General features: G+C 49.3%; 1 protein-coding gene across 3 annotated transcripts in view; it reads left to right on the plus strand.

The window, feature by feature from the left end:
• Positions 1-11,076: 11,076 nt before the first annotated feature.
• Positions 11,077-15,313, plus strand: part of B4GALNT1 (beta-1,4-N-acetyl-galactosaminyltransferase 1) — a 183,328-nt gene continuing 179,091 nt past the window's right edge. The window contains exon 1 of one of the 3 annotated variants that reach the window (XM_029594918.1): positions 11,077-11,190. In XM_029594918.1, coding sequence (XP_029450778.1) covers positions 11,155-11,190 — 36 coding nt within the window. In that variant the 5' untranslated portion in view covers positions 11,077-11,154. The remainder of the gene's footprint in view (positions 11,191-15,313) is intronic. The other 2 variants (XM_029594914.1, XM_029594917.1) reach the window with 2 other exon arrangements.

Genomic DNA, 15,313 nt, shown 5'->3' on the forward strand with positions numbered 1-15,313 from the left:
GTGTTGCAAAATAAATAGCTCCAACACATTGAATAATACAGTAGCTACCAAAGCACACACTAATTGATCTTCGTTTTCAGTTTTTATTGCATTTTTCGTGGGAATTTATCAGTGTTTATTACAACAAACAAAATAGGGAGAAAATCAGGGGAGAAAATATTAGTCTGTTTATTACACCGATTTTCTCAAATTTTCTTTGCTGTAATAAAACACTGATAAATTCCCAGGGAAAATAAAACAAAAACTGAAAATGAAGGTGCTCTCCCGGCGCACGCACAGGCCACTTTCCTGGGCGCACGATTCAGGAGGGTGGCCTATGCAAATTATGGCCCGCGGTAAAAGGAGGCGCTAGGGACACTAGCGCGTCCCTAGCGCCTCCTTTTTGACAGGAGCGGCGGCTGTCAGCAGGTTTCACAGCCGACGCTCAATTTTGCCGGCGTCGGTTCTCAAACCCGCTGACATTACTTGCACTTTATATGTTCTTGTTGTTCATTGCTAATTTGCCCATGTACATAAATTGTATTTACACATATTTATTTATTTTTATTTATTTATTTAGAGCTTTTTTATACCGACATTCATGATACAATCATATCATGCCGGTTTACAGATAACAAGGGGTGCAGTAACTTAGTACATATAACAAGTGCAAAAGAAACAATAAAGTTACAATATAACAGGGTTGCTAGAAACGGAGTAGCGAGAAGACAATAATTAAAGAAAATTATATGCCCATGTGGGTATGTGCAACTATTCAAAACCATTTTACTTTGCTATTAAAGTCAATATTGAAACTATAACCAAGTCAGTATCCTTGCTGCCAAATACGAAAACCTTACATTGTTGTGGTTATTTTTATTGTCCTCACTGCAAGAGTTTCAGCCAAGTAAAATCTTGCCAAACCCTGAAGAAGTTTATTGTTATTGAAAGTTTTGTTCATTGCCACTGTCCCCTATCCTATATTGAAAGCCAGCTGGGAAGGAAGAGGTGGTTTACATTTCCATCGTTCACCTGCAGGCCTATGAAATGGGAACTTTTTTCTCTGAAAATGTTTTATAGGAACCGACAATAATACTAGCTATTTATTTAAGGGCCTTATTCATCAAAGTCTTTTCTTATGAACACTGAATGGGAGAAAAGGCTTGGTGACTCAGAACCCCCCAATGAGGAAAATAAAAAACTCAAGAGTCCTTATTTCTCAGTCGAGGTACAACATTCAGAACCATTGCAGGGGGTGGACAAGATGGGTGCAGCCTTCGAGCGTTAGGCCGGGGAAGGGTGGTGGTGGTGGAAAAAGGTGCCAAGTCATCACCGCCATCAGGCTCCGCTGCCGTCACCATCACCGTCGGACCAGCGGCGAAAGAACGTCCCCGTGCAGCCGCCCTGTGCAACGGGCCAGCCGGGCCACCAGAGCACGTGGAAGCTCGTGCAGCTGACGCCTGAGCAGATTGCTCTGGAATTAATTGTGTTGTTTTATTATAATTCACTTGCTCTAGGCAGAAACTGAGAGTGGCCGAACCCCCTGCTTCTTTGGGGAAGAGCAACCTGTTCAGTTTCTCTTGTAAGTCAGAACCAGGCCAGTACAGGAACCTCATCGGCTGAGCACATCTGCATCTATGGGAAGTCAGAGACGGGATTTGCATGTGTGACGCAGAAACGGCTTCTGCCTGCACTGTGAGCGAGTTCCACCGCGCGCGCACCCTCCAACAGAGCCCAGAAACCGATCAGTGCAAGCCCTCTGAGTGACCGGTTAAATAGGGTTTTTATATCATCAGGTAGAGGGGAAGGGGAGGGGGTGCAAACATCAGGCATTTGCAGTTACAACAAACTGATGACTATAACTATTAGGTTGGAAAACAAACTTCTCTGCTGAGTCTCCCATGTTCCTTTCAAAGATTTCCCCATCACTTTACGCTCTGCCTCTTCTGTCCCTTTTTCAAAGACCAGATTGTAGCAATGCTCAGCAGCGGCCTTGCTGACTGGAGGCAGTGTCTAATGGGAGTGGGGAGGGACGGCCAGGGTAAGTGGCTGCAAGGGCTTTACACTTTAATGTTGATTTCCAGGGAGAAAGGAGCAGTGTTCTCCCCTCAGCGATCACAATAGCACATCTGGAACATCAGCTGTGCAAGTCTGAAGGGCTCCTTTAAATTTCAGTTGCATGTTTGTGACAATTAAAATGTTTGAGCAAAAGACAAAAAGCAGTCTGTCTCCCTGCCTCTGAGGGGCCTCACAGGGCTCCATTCAGCAAGGATGTTCCCCACAACACAGAGTGCCCCCCCCCCCCCTGTTAGGAGAATATAATTTTAGGATCACCAGCTGGCTCCATGTCATGCCAGGCAGGCTGAGCTACAGCAAGCAGGGTCTGCTGCTGCCAGTGTATCTTTAAAAAAAAAAAAAAAAAAGCAGGAACAAGCCCCTAGATCAGAGCTTTCCAAACTTTTCATGTTGGGGACACACTTTTTAGACAAACATAATTTCACGACACGGTAATTCAGTCTACTAGTAAACCAGAGGTTAAAGGTTAAACGAACGAAACATATTTCGACAATTTGTGTATGTTTCCTTAAATATATACATAAATAAAATGTTTCACGACACAACCTATCTCATGAAAACCTTAAATTTATATTAAAAATATATATTCCAAGATTCATGTTATTGTTATAATTTATGAGAAACAATAACAAAACAAATTGTCTGTCCCCCACACACTCATCTCTCTCCCCCTCAAGCACATGTCTGACCCCCACACACTCATTTCTCTCCCCCCAGCACATGTCTGTACCCCACACACTCATATCTCTCCCCCTCAAGCACATGTCTGTCCCCCCAGCACGTTTGCCCCCCACTCACTCATCTCTCTCTCCCCAGCACATGTCTGGCCCCCACACTCATGTACCTCGTCTTTTTGATTGTTGCCAGTTAAGTGCTTCACTCCCTTCCATGATCACCAGACACTGCTTCTTGCAGTCAGTACTCCTCATGGCCAGGCCTCATCGGCAGCAGCAGCCAATGCAAGGATGGCTGGGCTCGTTCCACCCACCAAGCCCCCCAAAAAAAACGCAATTGACAGCAAAAATCACCCAATAATAAACCACCCATAAACCGAAAAAAAAAGTGAATCTCTAGAAAAAAAAAAGCCCAAACTCGCATCAGAGTTGACCGCGACACACCTGCACACTGCAGGCGACACACTAACGTGTCCCGACACACAGTTTGGAAAGCTCTGCCCTAGATGCACAGATGATAAAAACCAGGACTGGCTCAGCCTGAACCCCTCATAACCTATCCTGAAGTCATCAGGGCCTGGCTCTACATAAACTTAGGCAGAGCTGCTGATTTAATGTTATCCATGTTGCGGTCCGTTTCTTCAGTTCTCGCAGGATTCCGCTGGGTCCCGGGCTCGACAGGGCCTCCGCCCGAGGAGTTCTCACGAGGAGGGCACCATTACAGGCCTATCCCTGCCTGGCCTCGCGCGCGCGAGGAGGGTTCTCTTAAGCGCACAGCACCCGGAAGCCCGGCTCCGCCTCGTCTGCTGACGTCACGCCCTGCTCCAGATTTAACCGGCGTCCAGTCCTCCACTAGATGCCTTGCAACGAGGTTCCCTGCTGACTAGTTGCTTCCTGTTCCTGTCCTTGCTTGCTGATTCTCGTTGTCTCTTTGGTTCCTGATCCCGGTTTGCCTAACGGACTTCTCTGCTAGCCTGCTGCCTGCCTTGACCCCGGTTTGCCTAACGGACTTCTCTGCTAGCCTGCTGCCTGCCTTGACCTCCGTTTGCCTAATGGACTTCTCTGCTAGCCTGCTGCCTGCCTTGACCCCGGTTTGCCTAACGGACTTCTCTGCTAGCCAGCCGCCCGCCTTGACCCCGGTTCGCCACGGACCTCTCTGCCAGCCTGCCGCCAGTCCTGATCCCGGGTTGCCTCGCGGCCTTCTCTGCTAACCCGCCGCCTGCTGCTACTCTGGTCTGCTTCGCGGCCCAGCCTCCAGTTCGCCGCCGGTTCAGACTCCGCCTACCTCTCTGACCTGCCTGCCAGCCAGCAACCTGCCTTGTTCCTGGTAGCTCTCCCTGAACTATCTGACCTCTCTCCAGACCACCCATGGACTGGTCCTCTCTGGACTACCTTGACTGCTCCAGTCCCCAGGGCCTGGGTCCCTACGGGTCCCTCCCGGGGGGATTCCAGGCTCCGGGTATCCTTGCCAGGCACTGACTCCGCCCCCCCGGTCTGCTCTGTGTTATACCTGCAGGCCGGCCCAAGGATCCACTTCTTGCCTTACCACAGCCCAGTCACAACAATCCATAATTAGCAATTACGTTTTATCTTAAACAGTATGGAAATAAAGTGGTGTGTGACTGATAGAGACCATTTGTGTTTCACCTGTTAAACCTTCCCTCCTCCCAAGAAAACATAAAAACTTCACAATAAGAAAAAAATGTTCCAATGAAAAAGAAAACCTGTTTGTATTCTGAGAAAGGCAGTGCACTGTTCACACACAGAATTCACCAAGAAGAAGAAATAAGTGTAGAAAAGTGCAGGATGCAGGCTCTACGCAAGGTATTCTAAGTTAGAGATTTCCAATCTTTCAAGTGTGGGAACCCCTTTTCAACATACAAAAGTTTTTTTAGGAACCCCCCATCCTGTCCCCACTGCTCTCACTTGGCTCCTTCCCTACCAGTCTCGCTTCCCCCCCTAGGCAACTCACTCTCCACCAGTTTCTCCTTCCCTCTCCCTACGAGTGGCTCTCCAGCCCCTCCCCACCAGCCTCTTGCTCCCCCCTCCTATCCTCCCCCGTCTCTCTCTCTCCTCAGCCCCTCCCATGTCTCTCTCACTCTCTCCCTCCTCACTAGTCTCTTTTCCCCCAGCTGCCAACCTACCAGCAACTCTTTCTCACTCAGCCCTTCTACTACCTTTACTATTTATAAATTGCTCTCCACCAGTCTCTCTCCCCGCCCCAGCCCAGCCCCACCAGTCATTTTCCCCCAGCCTTTCCTCATCCACTCCAACCCAACTGACACTCAATCTCTTTCTCTCCAGCCTCCCCCTATTAATCTTTCTCTCTCTGCTCTTCCCTCACTAAGCTCTCTCTCTCTAGTCTCTCCTCACTCTCTCTCTCCTGTCTAAGGTATCACTCTCTCCATGTCAGCCTCCCCCAGCCTCTTGCCACCAATATCCCTCCCTAAAACTTTATTCCTCATCAGTCTCTGTTTCTTTAGCCTCTCCCGTTCCCAATTGCCAACCTACCAGTTTCTCTCCCCTCCAGCATCCTCCAACCTCTTTATCTCTGTCCTCCTCCTCCACTTGTTGCTCTCCCCTCCAGTCTTGTCCTCACCAGTCTCTCCCCCCTCCAGCCTCTTTATCTCGTTCCTCTCCTCCTCCTCCACTTGTTGCTCTCCCCTCCAGTCTTGTCCTCACCAGTCTCTCTCCCCTCCAGCATCCTCCAGCCTCTTTATCTCTGACCTCTCCTCCTCTTCCACTTGTTGCTCTCCCCTCCAGTCTCATCCTCACCAGTCTCTCTCCCCTCCAGCATCCTCCAGCCTCTTTATCTCTGACCTCTCCTCCTCCTCCACCTTTTGCTCTCCCCTCCAGTCTCATCCTCACCAGTCTCTCTCCCCTCCAGCATCCTCCAGCCTCTTTATCTCGGTCTTCTCCTCCTCCTCCACTTGTTGCTTTCCCCTCCAGTCTCATCCTCACCAGTCTCTCTCCCCTCCAGCATCCTCCAGCCTCTTTATCTCTGACCTCTCCTCCTTCTCCACTTTTTGCTCTCCCCTCCAGTCTCATCCTCACCAGTCTCTCTCCCCTCCAGCATCCTCCAGCCTCTTTATCTCTGACCTCTCCTCCTTCACCACTTTTTGCTCTCCCCTCCAGTCTCATCCTCACCAGTCTCTCTCTCTTCAGCCCCTGCCCAGGCCTTCTTTCAGGTCGATGCAATAAGACGCATGCAAAAAACAGGTGCTCATATCGAGGGTCTGTGTTCCTAACGCACGTGCATCCAAATCCCCTGTGCGCCCAAGGCAATATTTAAATGAGAAAGTGGAGTGGCGTCCAAAAAGGGTGCGCTAGGGACAAATGTGCGTTTCTGGTTCTTAAATGTTTATTGCATCGGTCACATGGACGTCTAAATTGTGCGTTCCTATCAAAAGTGCATCGATTACATGAAATTGTGGAAATTTGCAATGCGAGTTGTATACCAAAAGGAAAGCAATCACCCATGATTTTTTAAGGCGAGCTTTAGCTAATCATCCACTCCACTGCTCCCTGTATACATTGTTTTATTTTTTGTTCTAGCCCCAACTAACTAAATCTTATACTAATTTCTCTAAACAATCCTATCACAACAGAGGCGACTACATTTTTTTTTTATTAATTTTTTATTTATGCTGATTTTTACAATCTTACATAGAGGAAAAAGACAAATGATTACATTTCTATTAACGCAGCCGTGGTCCGAGAGTGGAAGATCACACCGGGACCCCCCCACTGGACCCCAGGTAATTTAAAACATTTTGGGGGGGTTCAGGAGGGTGGGGGATTTATTTTAAAGGGTCGGGGTGGGTTTTAGGGTTGTTTTAGTGTGCCGGTTTTCCCGCCCTCCCCCTTCCCCTCCCCCCTCCCCCGATTTACTATTTTAAACGATAAATTGGGGGAATTCCTATTGTATCGCGCCTCTAATGATTTTTGACGATTTAAAATATATCGGACGATATTTTAAATCGTCAAAAAACGATTCACATCCCTAAAAAAGATATGCATTGGGCACCCAGCCTTTGGGCGCACGTTCCTGCATCGGGCGCTACTAGCTAATGCCTTCTTTCCATTTAATGTACATGCGTTGGGCGCTATCCAGTATTTGTTTGTTAGGGCGCGTGTTTTAGACGCGCTAATCTCCTTGCGGCGTCGCTGGCTGATTTTACGCGCATGAATGAAACCGCGCACTTAGCTGGAGCCACCTTGTTGCATTGTCCTGTTTCCTCCTCCAGTCCTCCTCTCCTCACTGCAGTCTCTCTCCCTAGCCAAGTTCCCTTCCCACCAATCTTTTTCTATCTCTCCCCCCCCCCCATTACTCATTCTCCTTTCACCTTATTGATGCAACTGCCCCTAACCCCCCCTCCAGCTAGTGTGGGTGAGATACCTTCCCTGATCTCTCCCAGCCTGCTGCTGCCCAGAATATCTCGCCCCACATGAGCTTGCTGTTGCCGCTCTTCATCTCCCATCCTGCTCCCTCCAGGCTTATGTCTCTGTCCACCCAAGGCTTTCAGTTGCCACTGCTGATTCTGCTAATTTTTCTACCAGAGGAGCCTCCTGCACCTATTATTTTTCCTTCCTGTGGACCACCGGGGTCTGCGGGCCCCAGGTTGTGAACCACTGGCCTACGCAACTAACGTTATAGTCTAAACTTGTGCAGTGCTGTGGTTGGCAACCCCTTTTCATTCAGCAGGGCCAGCATTAGAGTTTCATTTCTGTATATAGCGCAAAGACAAATAAGCATGTAAGAGACCATGTAAAACCTATGAACAACACTCCAAAAGGTTTGAGGGATCGCTCACATGATCGGCTTAGAGGGAATTTATGTTCTGCACTGTTCTGACAGGGAGGTTAGCTCTCACAAACCAGTCGAAAAAGTATTAAGTTAATCCAACAAAAAAGGTGTCACCTACAGCTAGTTTGCTGACCTTTTATTTTTATAGTTTGGGTGGCAAACTGTAAATCACATAAACTAGTGCGTGCTAAAACTGAGGCCTTCCCTTGCATGGAATACACATGTGAACTGGGATAATAAATTTGTGGGTGGGAGATAGATGCCCCAACTTCCCCTTCCCTGTGCAAACAGAGGTCAGCACTAAAGGGATCTGAGCTTTATAGGGTTTCAGAAGGAGGGAAGCCGACTGTCTGTATCTGGAAAATACGTGTGCACATAATGGGCACATGGTAACAGACACAAACAGGAAGGAGCTGAATTAGACCAAGTTTGAAAGTTGTGAGCACCACTGAGTGAAATTATCAACTCAATTGCTTACAAGATTCAAACTCAGGCCCGGCGCTACATGGTGTGCATCCCATGCAATTACCCAGGGAGGCACACCCAGAGGGAGTGGTGTGTGTGAATGGGAGCCTGACTGTGCATGTTTCTGTGTACAAGTGAACCTGACTGTGGTGTATGTGTGTGTGCATGTGTATGTGTATGTGTGTGCAGGTAGGAACCTGTCTCGGGTGGGTATGTTTGTGAATGAATGGGAACTTGTCTGGTGTGGGTGTGTGTGTCTGGGAACGTGTCTGAGGTTGTTTGTATATGTGTATGGGAGCCTGCCTGGGTGTGTGTGGGTGTGTATGTGAAGACAATTTGTGCTGCCTCACTAATCCATCCCTTACTTAGGATGACTGGAAATAAAAAGTGAGTTTGACATCCTTATTAGTTTTACTTATTGGATGTCTGTGTCTTCCATTTTGAAATAATTTATTGTTGTTTGGGAAATGTTTTAAGTTTTGTATGAGCTCTTAATTATTGGATGTTATTCTGTTCCTTAGATCATTGGAAATATTCTTTTTATAAGTATGGTTTTACTAATATGATTGATTTATATTCCTTGCTTTTATTGTTTGATGAATGATTTACGAGGACTGGTGATGTTTCTGTTTCTCCATTGCTGCATTGCCTACAGAGCCTGGCTTGTTGCAGTTTCCAGTTCAGATTCTGTTTATAGTTTATAGTCTCTTTATTCTGAATTTGGTGAGGGTGAGTGTGTTCTGCATGTTTAACTGAGGTAGGGTATTCAAACCGAGGAGGGGGCAGCATAATGATTGTTCGCACAGAGCAGCAATAAGGCCCTGCTCAAACTCGGGCTAATTCAGCCACTTTTAGTGTCTGTATCTGGGAGAGTTAGATGGACATCGTTTAGGTGAAAGTGATGCTGATAGGAGAGTTTAAATTAAATAGATGTTCTCCCTTCCAATCTTCATTTCTCTTAGTATTGTTTCCTTACCCCACCCCCACCTACCTGAGCAGATAACAAAGTTATGTGGGCTGGCTAGGATCACAGCCCCCTGATTTTCTGTGGAGGCTCAGGGATAAATTTCTTGGCAATGTTTTTAAATTTTGTGAAACATTTGCATAAACGTGCATACAATTTCCATCATTTGAAATGTTAAACTCATTTGCAGTATAAAAATAAAAGTAGATTTCCAACCTTTCTTGGGTCTGAGTCTTACTTTTTGCCTTTTTGTGATCTTTCTTCCTGTTCACCATTTTAGTTTTACCCTTTTATTTTTGTACTTTTGCTCTTTCTCTTCCCTTTTTCTTCTTCTCTTTTCACGTCTTCTCTCAGCACAGCCTGTTTCTTTCCTTCCTAAAGATGCCTTTTCTTTTGCCTGCCCCCCACTCCTTTCCTATTCCTTTTTCCCCGTCTTCCCAGACTCTTTACTTACTGTCCTGCAGTTTTTCCTCCCCCCTCCGGTCTCTCCACCCTCTGTCTCTCGGTTTCACTCCCTGCCTGTCCTCCCTCATCCCTCCCTGCTTCACCAATCCTTACCCCACCAACCTCTCAGCCCCCCTCCCCTGCTTCTCCCAGCTATCCCCCGACCTCATGCTTCATCCCTGGACCTCTCTCCATCTCCCTCGTCTCTGGTCCTCTCTTCCTCTCCTCCAGTTTCTTTCCTTTCCCGCTGCCTGGGCGATATTCACAGTTTGAGTCCTGCGGATCCCGATAGATATTTCACTTTCGATGCATATCCAGCATAGCTCCCTGCTTCAACGGCAGGGGAGAAGAAAAACAACCAATAAGGGCTGTATAACATAGTCTGGGTAAAACAAATAAGCATGGGTGTAGCTTGCTTATTGGCAGGGGAGAAGCTTTCTTATTGGCAGGGGAGAAGAAAAACAACCGATAAGGGCTGTATAACATAGTCTGGGTAAAACAAATAAGCATGGGTGTAGCTTGCTTATTGCAGCGGCTACTACCCCTAACTAATCAAGCTAGATATTTCACTTGGATGCAGCTCCATCACTGCGCTCTACATTAATGGTGGGGGTGGAAGGGAAATAGAACCAAGAGCTAAGAGAAACAGATAAGTATGAGAGAAAAAATGTGTGAAGCTTGCTGGGCAGACTGGATGGGCCGTTTGGTCTTCTTCTGCCGTCATTTCTATGTTTCTATGTGGCACCCTGTGGGCTCTAACCATAAGCCTGGGCTCCCAGATGTGGCATGAAGTGCCACTCTCTCACCGCTGGTGAGAGAGAAGGAAGCTGCCTGCAGGGGAGGAGGAAGAGGGGGGAACATCGTGTAGGCAGGCGTGACTCCAGTCTGGGGCATCTGGCTGGCTTTTCCCAGGCAGAGATGAGTGACAGCAGCAGAAAACGGAGGAGAAAAATCATTGCAGGATCTGTGAAGTGTCCCACACTGACGGAGGCCACACTACTCGCATGGGTAGCCTTCCTCCCCAACACACAGACACACACTTCCTGCCTGCCCGCCCACTGCCCCCAGCATCTCCCCCTCCCCCTCCCCCTCTCTCTTTCGCATCTTCTTTCTCTTCTCATTTTTTGCTCAGCAGCACCCCCACTCTTTCTCCTCCCTGCAGGCTGATATTTTACCTGCCGCCAAGTTTCCACCCTCCTTCTGCCCAGGGTGCCTGAGCCTCCTGCTTGCAGATATTGTATGGAAGGGTGCCAGACGGTGGGGTCAGCAGTGTCCCCTTGAGTCGGTAGTGGGAATGATTGGGGGGGGGGGGAGGGGGGGGTTACTAGAAAAGCAGGGGATGCTAGCCAACAGATACATTTTCAGAGTCCTGTGGATGTAGCGGGGGACGACCTCAGGACCGAAATTGTGATGCAGGGCAGGGCAGAGATGCAATGGGTAGAACCGTGCAGAGAAAACATCCGCAGCTTGTGCCTTCTTTGCACTTGGCTGTAGCATTACCAGGTTTTGCTTCTGCCAAATGTTTTAGTACACATTTTAAACAAGTCAAAGAAAACTTGCGTCAGCAAGCCCTTATCTGCAGCTCATCTCAGTTCCTCCAGTTCAAAATATAATACCAGTGATTCATCACGAGGGGCGCCAACCACCTACATTTCCTCCTTTTTACTGCAAAGGCAGCAGAATGAGAAAGGATGTGCTTTAGTCTGAGATAGAAGAGAGGCGGAGGAGAAATACAGGAAAGATGCATGTGGGCCTACATGCCTTCCACGTTTTGGAACAAGGTAAGCCTTAGAGATTGCCAGCTAATTTGGAACTTGGAAGAGGGAATAGCAATGGAATGGCTTCCTCTGTCTCATGAAATAATTCTGTCCTGCAGGTCAGAGGCCTGAACTTAATCTCAATGAGATCTTGCTAGCGCTGTGACATGCAGCAGGGATCCTCTGCAGCATATTCAGATGCCAGGGTGTAGCCTTGTTTCAGGGGGAAGCGGGAGATATAACGCGGGTGAGGGGGAAAAGACGGGGGATTTTAGCTCAGAGGGTCTGGGCAGATGAGATTTCCATGGTGGATCAGAGACCCCCTGGAAGTTCATTCTGCTGTCCATGTCGGAGCCTGAGTCTGGCAGGATGACTGAGGGGAGGGCTTTGTCTGTGGAAGAGATTAACAATAGTATTTGTGTTTAGATTTGGTCAATTAAATGCAGGTATGGGGGGGGGGGGGGGGGGACGGGGACACGGGGACAGATTTCCCAACAAGAGGCAGCTGAGAATCCAATTCTTTGGGGGTTCTCTGAAATTGTTCTTGCTTTGGAATTTCGTTTTTCTCCCTTCACAAGAAACCGGCTGGCCAAGAAGTGCTCTCTCGTGCCACCAGGGTCGCCCTGGCTGTGCCCGCACAGCTCTCCTCCCTCCGCCCCGGCTCTTCATTTTGTGGTGTTTGCACCAATTGTCGTTTAGTGTTTCTGTGAAGCAGTGGGAGGGGGGGGGGGGGTCATGAGCCTGGCAGAGTGCCCTATGCTCCCGCCCCGCCCCCATGTACTCCCTAGGCTTAGACTGTATATTGTGCCGGCAAAATTCTGTGTTTAGCATATTAGGCTGTACCGCCTGCATTGCCACCGTGTGCAGAGGAGAACAGAGTGGGCACGGAGCCAGCCTCTGTCCCAGCAACAAATCCACTTCCAGGCCTTGCAAACAAATAGGGAGCCGTCCTTATGGCTCCAGGCCTGTACTTGGAAAGTGGGACTGCAGCAGCCCATCCTTAGACACTGCACTGTCTCCCACTGCACTGACGACATCACTGAGGCAGTTCGGGCTGTGCAGGAGAATCCACCCGCTCTCTAGCAAGCAGTATCTTAACCTTCTTGGTCTGCCTGTGTCCTGTTAAAGAGACTGCACCTGAAATAAAGGTTTTAATCCAGCGATGCCTGGCATGGAACAGCTTAAATCTGATGCATATAGGTACAGCTTAAATCTGATGCATATAGGTACCAGGTGTGGTGGGTGGTTGACCTCTCCCAGTATTGAACAAACGCCTTCACTACCGCTTTGGAAGGGTCATTTGTATAGAGTTTAGCAACCACCATCATGAAATCAGGACTTTATAGTGGGGGAGGTGGTGCTGGACCAGTATGGCCGTGGCTATAGGCGCCAGACCTAAAGGGCGCCGCTGCGTCAGCACCACCACTGCCGGCCACACTGGGGGCGCAGCTCTGCGCCGCGGCTGCCGTCTGCCACATTTTCACTTCCTGCTCCCTCCCAGCACTGACGGCGCTTCCCGTGACGGCCACGTAGACGCAGTGCTGGGCACGTGCTGTAGGGAGGCAAGGCACGGAGTTCAGTGGCGGGCAACGAAGCAGGGAATGGCTGCGGCAGGCTGCTATCAGAAAAAAAAGGACCCCAAGGCCCGGCCAATCCAGCAGTGAGCACGGGGAAGGGGAAGCTGTACTGTGGTGGTGGCTTTGGAGGAGACCGGCTCAGAGAGCAGTGCAATGCAGCTATCTGCCCGGTAGGAAAAGGCTTCGGGAAGGAGGGCAGCTTGAGCTTGCGATGTGCGTCGAGAGAAGGGGAGGGCAGTCAGGCTGGAGGTGTCTGGGGACAGGGAAGGGAGGGATGCTAATGGTGTCCTATGTTCCTGGCAGTGTGAGGAAGAGAGCAGGCAAGAATGGATGGGGGGGGGGGGAGGGGGATAGTGCTGATGCTGACTTGGAAGGGAATGGGGAGACAGGGAGTGGGATACTTGGGAGGTGGGAGGCAGGAATAGAGAAGGGGGATATTAGAGGGTTGTGGGGAGGGAATGATGGTGTAAGAACGTGTGTGTGTGTGGACACATGGGTGAGAGACAGTATGTGTGGGGGGAGAGAAAAAATAGCATGTGTTTATATGTGAGAGAAAGAGCAGCACATGTATGTGTGTGATAGAGAGAGAGGAGAAAGTTTGTGCATGCACCAACACACACACACACACACACACACACACACACACACATACAAACTAATCCACAACAATCTAAAGGTCAGGGTGACTGGAAATCACAAGTTCCCAGGTATGGAGAGGGAGATATTTTTAAAACAGAAATGACAGTAGAAAAGGAACACATGGTCCATCCAGTCTGCCCAGCAAGTTTATGGTAATATCTGCTACACTATGTGGGTTACCCCCATGCTTATCAGTTTCCCAGACCGTAATAGTCAGGGCCCTCGTTGGTTGTAGTTTGAATCCAGTTCCCCATTACCCCCATGCTTATCAGTTTCCCAGACTGTAAATGTCAGGGCCATTGTTGGCTGCTGTTTGAATCCAATTCCCTGTTAAGCCTTGCATTTGAAACAGAGAGCAATGTTGGAGTTGCATCAAAGTATCAGGCTTATTGGTTAAGGGTAACCGCTGCATCAGTAAGTTACCCCCATAATTATTTGTTTCCCCAGACCGTAAAAGTTGCAGCCCTTGTTGGTTGCTGTTCGAATCCAATTCCCATTTTTCCCCTGATGTTGAAGCAGAGACCTATGGAGTTACATCAAGAGCATGAAGGCTTATTGGTTAAGGGAAGTAACCACCACAGCAGCAAGTTACCCCATGTACTCTTTTCTTCATTTCCATCCTCTAGCCTTTAGGGATCCACAGTATTTATTCCAGGCCCATTTGAATTCTTTCTCTGTTTTCGTCTTCACCGCCTCCTCTGGAAGGGCATTCCAGGCACCCACCACCCTCTCCTTGAAGGAATATTTCCTGACATTGGTTCTGAGTCATCCTCCCTGGAGTTTCATTTCATTACCGCTAGTTCTACTGATTTCTTTCCAACAGAAAAGGTCTTCTCATACAGACTCCATATCATGTTAGTTGCTCTTCTCTGGACCACCTCCATCTTGACTTTGTCCCTCTTAAGATATGGACTCCAGAATTGAACACAGTACTGCAAGTGAGGCTTCACCAAGGACCTGTACAAGGGCATTATCACCTCCTTTTTCTTACTGGTTATTCCTTTCTCTGTGCAGCCCAGCATTTTTCTGGCTTCAGCTATCGCCTTATCACATTGCTTCGCCATCATCACAACTTCAGACACTATTACCCCAAGATCCCTCTCTTAGTCCATGCACATCAATTTTTCACCCCCCATCACATAAAGCTCTTTTGGATTACGACACTTTTGGCATTGATTCCCAGCTGCCATAAGAACATAAGAAAATGCCATACTGGGTCAGACCAAGGGTCCATCAAGCCCAGCATCCTGTTTCCAACAGTGGCCAAACCAGGCCATAAGAACCTGGCAAGTACCCAAAACTAAATCTATTCCATGTTACCATTGCTAATGGCAGTGGCTATTCTCTAAGGGGCGGATTTTCAGAGCCCTGCTCGCGTAAATCCGCCCAAAACCGGGCGGATTTACGCGAGCAGGGCCCTGCGCGCCGGGAAGCCTATTTTACATAGGCCTCCCGGCGCGCGCAGAGCCCCGGGACTCGCGTAAGTCCCGGGGTTCTCGGAGGGGGGCGTGTCGGGGGCGGGCCCGGTCGTCGCGGCGTTCCGGGGGCGTGTCGGCAGTGTTTTGGGGGCGGGTACGGGGGCGTGGCTACGGCCCGGGGGGCGTGGCCGCGCCCTCCGTACCCGCCCCCAGGTCGCGGCCCGGCGCGCAGCAGGCCCGCTGGCGTGCGGGGATTTACGTCTCCCTCCGGGAGGCGTAAATCCCCCGACAAAGGTAAGGGGGGGGGTGTAGACAGGGCCGGGTGGGTGGGTTAGGTAGGGGAAGGGAGGGTAAGGTGAGGGGAGGGCAAAGGAAAGTTCCCTCCGAGGCCGCTTCGATTTCGGAGCGGCCTTGGAGGGAACGGGGGGAGGCAGCGCGGCTCGGCGCGCGCAGGCTATACAAAATCGATAGCCTTGCGCACGCCGATCCAGGATTTTAGTGGATACGCGCGGG

The sequence above is a fragment of the Rhinatrema bivittatum genome, chromosome 3, assembly GCF_901001135.1.
Source record: "Rhinatrema bivittatum chromosome 3, aRhiBiv1.1, whole genome shotgun sequence".
NCBI classification, from domain to species: Eukaryota; Metazoa; Chordata; class Amphibia; order Gymnophiona; family Rhinatrematidae; genus Rhinatrema; species Rhinatrema bivittatum.